The sequence below is a fragment of the Gekko japonicus genome, unplaced genomic scaffold, assembly GCF_001447785.1.
Source record: "Gekko japonicus isolate JY-2015 unplaced genomic scaffold, Gekko_japonicus_V1.1 scaffold8319, whole genome shotgun sequence".
Taxonomy (NCBI): domain Eukaryota; kingdom Metazoa; phylum Chordata; class Lepidosauria; order Squamata; family Gekkonidae; genus Gekko; species Gekko japonicus.
Genome location: NW_015164460.1, coordinates 8,756 through 10,849, shown reverse-complemented (window position 1 = coordinate 10,849; position 2,094 = coordinate 8,756). Strand labels below are relative to the sequence as shown.

At 48.0% G+C, this 2,094-nt stretch overlaps 1 protein-coding gene across 1 annotated transcript in view; it reads left to right on the top strand.

Moving 5' to 3' along the window:
* Positions 1 to 532: 532 nt before the first annotated feature.
* Positions 533 to 2,094, top strand: part of LOC107108482 (cleavage and polyadenylation specificity factor subunit 1-like) — a gene marked incomplete at its 3' end in the record, with an annotated part of 10,270 nt that continues 8,708 nt past the window's right edge. Inside the window, exon 1 of the mRNA XM_015408919.1 lies at positions 533 to 676. Within this exon, the coding sequence (XP_015264405.1) occupies positions 533 to 676 (144 nt within the window). The remainder of the gene's footprint in view (positions 677 to 2,094) is intronic.

The following is a 2,094-nucleotide window of genomic DNA, read 5'->3' as shown; positions in this document are numbered from 1 at the left end:
AAGCTGACTGTCTGTCTGGTTACTCACCAACTAAAGTGTCTAATGCTGTGGTGCGGAGAGGAGATCTGCCCCTGCTGTAGTAACCCGTATTGGGCTGCATGGTTTACATGTAGAACCTGCACTCCCCCTTTCAGCTTGGCTTGCTACCCTGCTTAGCTCTGACTTAGACAAGCCTGTTTTGGTCAAAGGTCTAACGCTTTGCAGGAGCAGGACGGACTGTTTCGGACCTTTGCTTGCCTCTGGGACACTGCTCAGGTGTGTTCTCATCTCTGAGCATGAGCTGATTCTCTTGGTCATGCTGGAGTGCCTGGCGCATGAGAGGTGTGTCATGCAGAGCATCTGTCAAGTTTCAGAGATAGGCAAACTGGGTGTTGTCTCTTGCCGGGAACACAGCAGAGGCCCCCTTGAGCCAGGTCTGGCCCAACTCCTCAGTTCAAAACTGACTGGGGCCCTAAAACCCTTCCGGTGGAAGTAGGCGGTTCTCCCTACTGAGATGTGTCTCTGTGTGTGCCTTTGCAGGGAGCCAGCCAAGATGTATGCTGTGTACAAGCAGGCGCACCCTCCCACGGGGCTGGAGTTTTCCATGTACTGCAATTTTTTCTCCAATTCTGAACGCAACTTGGTGGTGGCTGGAACCTCTCAGCTGTATGTTTACAGGCTCAACCAAGACTCTGAGGTATTCTGAGCTTTCTCTTTGTGAGCAATGTTGAATGTAATGGTGCATGTTTGTGGGAGGGTTTGTGGCGGAAGTCTGGTAAAGGGCCACGCAACTTGGTGGTGGCTGGAACCTCTCAGCTGTATGTTTACAGGCTCAACCAAGACTCTGAGGTATTCTGAGCTTTCTCTTTGTGAGCAATGTTGAATGTAATGGTGCATGTTTGTGGGAGGGTTTGTGGCGGAAGTCTGGTAAAGGGCCAGTATTAAAAACCTAGTTGAAACTTATAATATACAAAAATAAATGTATTTATAGAAAGACAGTTAAAAACAGGGGTCTCGAACTCATTTGTTATGAGGGCAGGATCTGACATAAATGAGACCTTGTTGGGCCAGGCCATGTGTGTCATAAAATGTAATGCCAGGAAGTGGAGATATAAACTTTGAAAAGGACACAAACACAAAGATTTTTTTTCTTCAAATTAAAAACATGCTCCAAACATTAGCTCTGTAAGCTGCAAACCCACTTTTGATTTATTGACATTCAGCACAGAAATCTCATGCTCAGAGCTCTGAGTCTAGGACCAGGGTTAGAACATGAAATGGCTGAGTGATTGAGAGAGTCTGGTGAAACAAGCGGTGATGCAGCAGCGGCAGCAGAACTGGAAGCAGGAGATGGCCAGTTCCATTGAGAGCCTGATAGAAGCCCTCCGGGGGCTTCATCCAGCCCCCAGGCCGCATGTTTGACACCCCTGGTTAAAAACATACAAGGGCCCAATGAGAGCCTTGTTAAAAAGTTCAAGTGGCCTCAACACAAGGGCCAATACACATGACCTGACGCGTTTCCGCCCTATTGGGGCCTTCTTCAGAGGTCAAACAGTATTGAGGTACATGTACATGAGAACATAAAAACATAAGAGATGCCAATGTTGGATCAGGCCCATCCAGTCCAACACTGTCACACAGTGGTCAAAAACACCAGGTGCTATCAGGAGGTCCACCAGTGGGGCCAGGACATTAGAAGCCCTCCCACTGTTGACCCCCCAAGCACCAAGAAGACAGAGCATCACTTGCCCCAGAGTCCCTATCTATTCCTTGTGGCTAATAGTCACTGATGGACCTCTGCTCCATATGCTTATCTAATTCCCATGCTTGTAACCGCCACCACTTCCTGTGGCAGTGAATTCCATGTGTGAATCACTCTTTGGGTGAAGAAGTACTTCCTTTTATCCGTTCTAACCCGACCGCTCAGCAATTTCATGGAGTGCCCACGAGTTCTTGTATTGTGAGAAAGGGAGAGAAGTACCTCTTTCTCTACCCGCTCTTTCCCATGCAGAATCTTATAAACCTTGATCATGTCCCCCCTCAATCGTCATTTTCTCCAAGCTAAAGAGCCCCAAGCGCTTTAACCTTTCCTCATAGGGAAAGTGTTCCAACCCT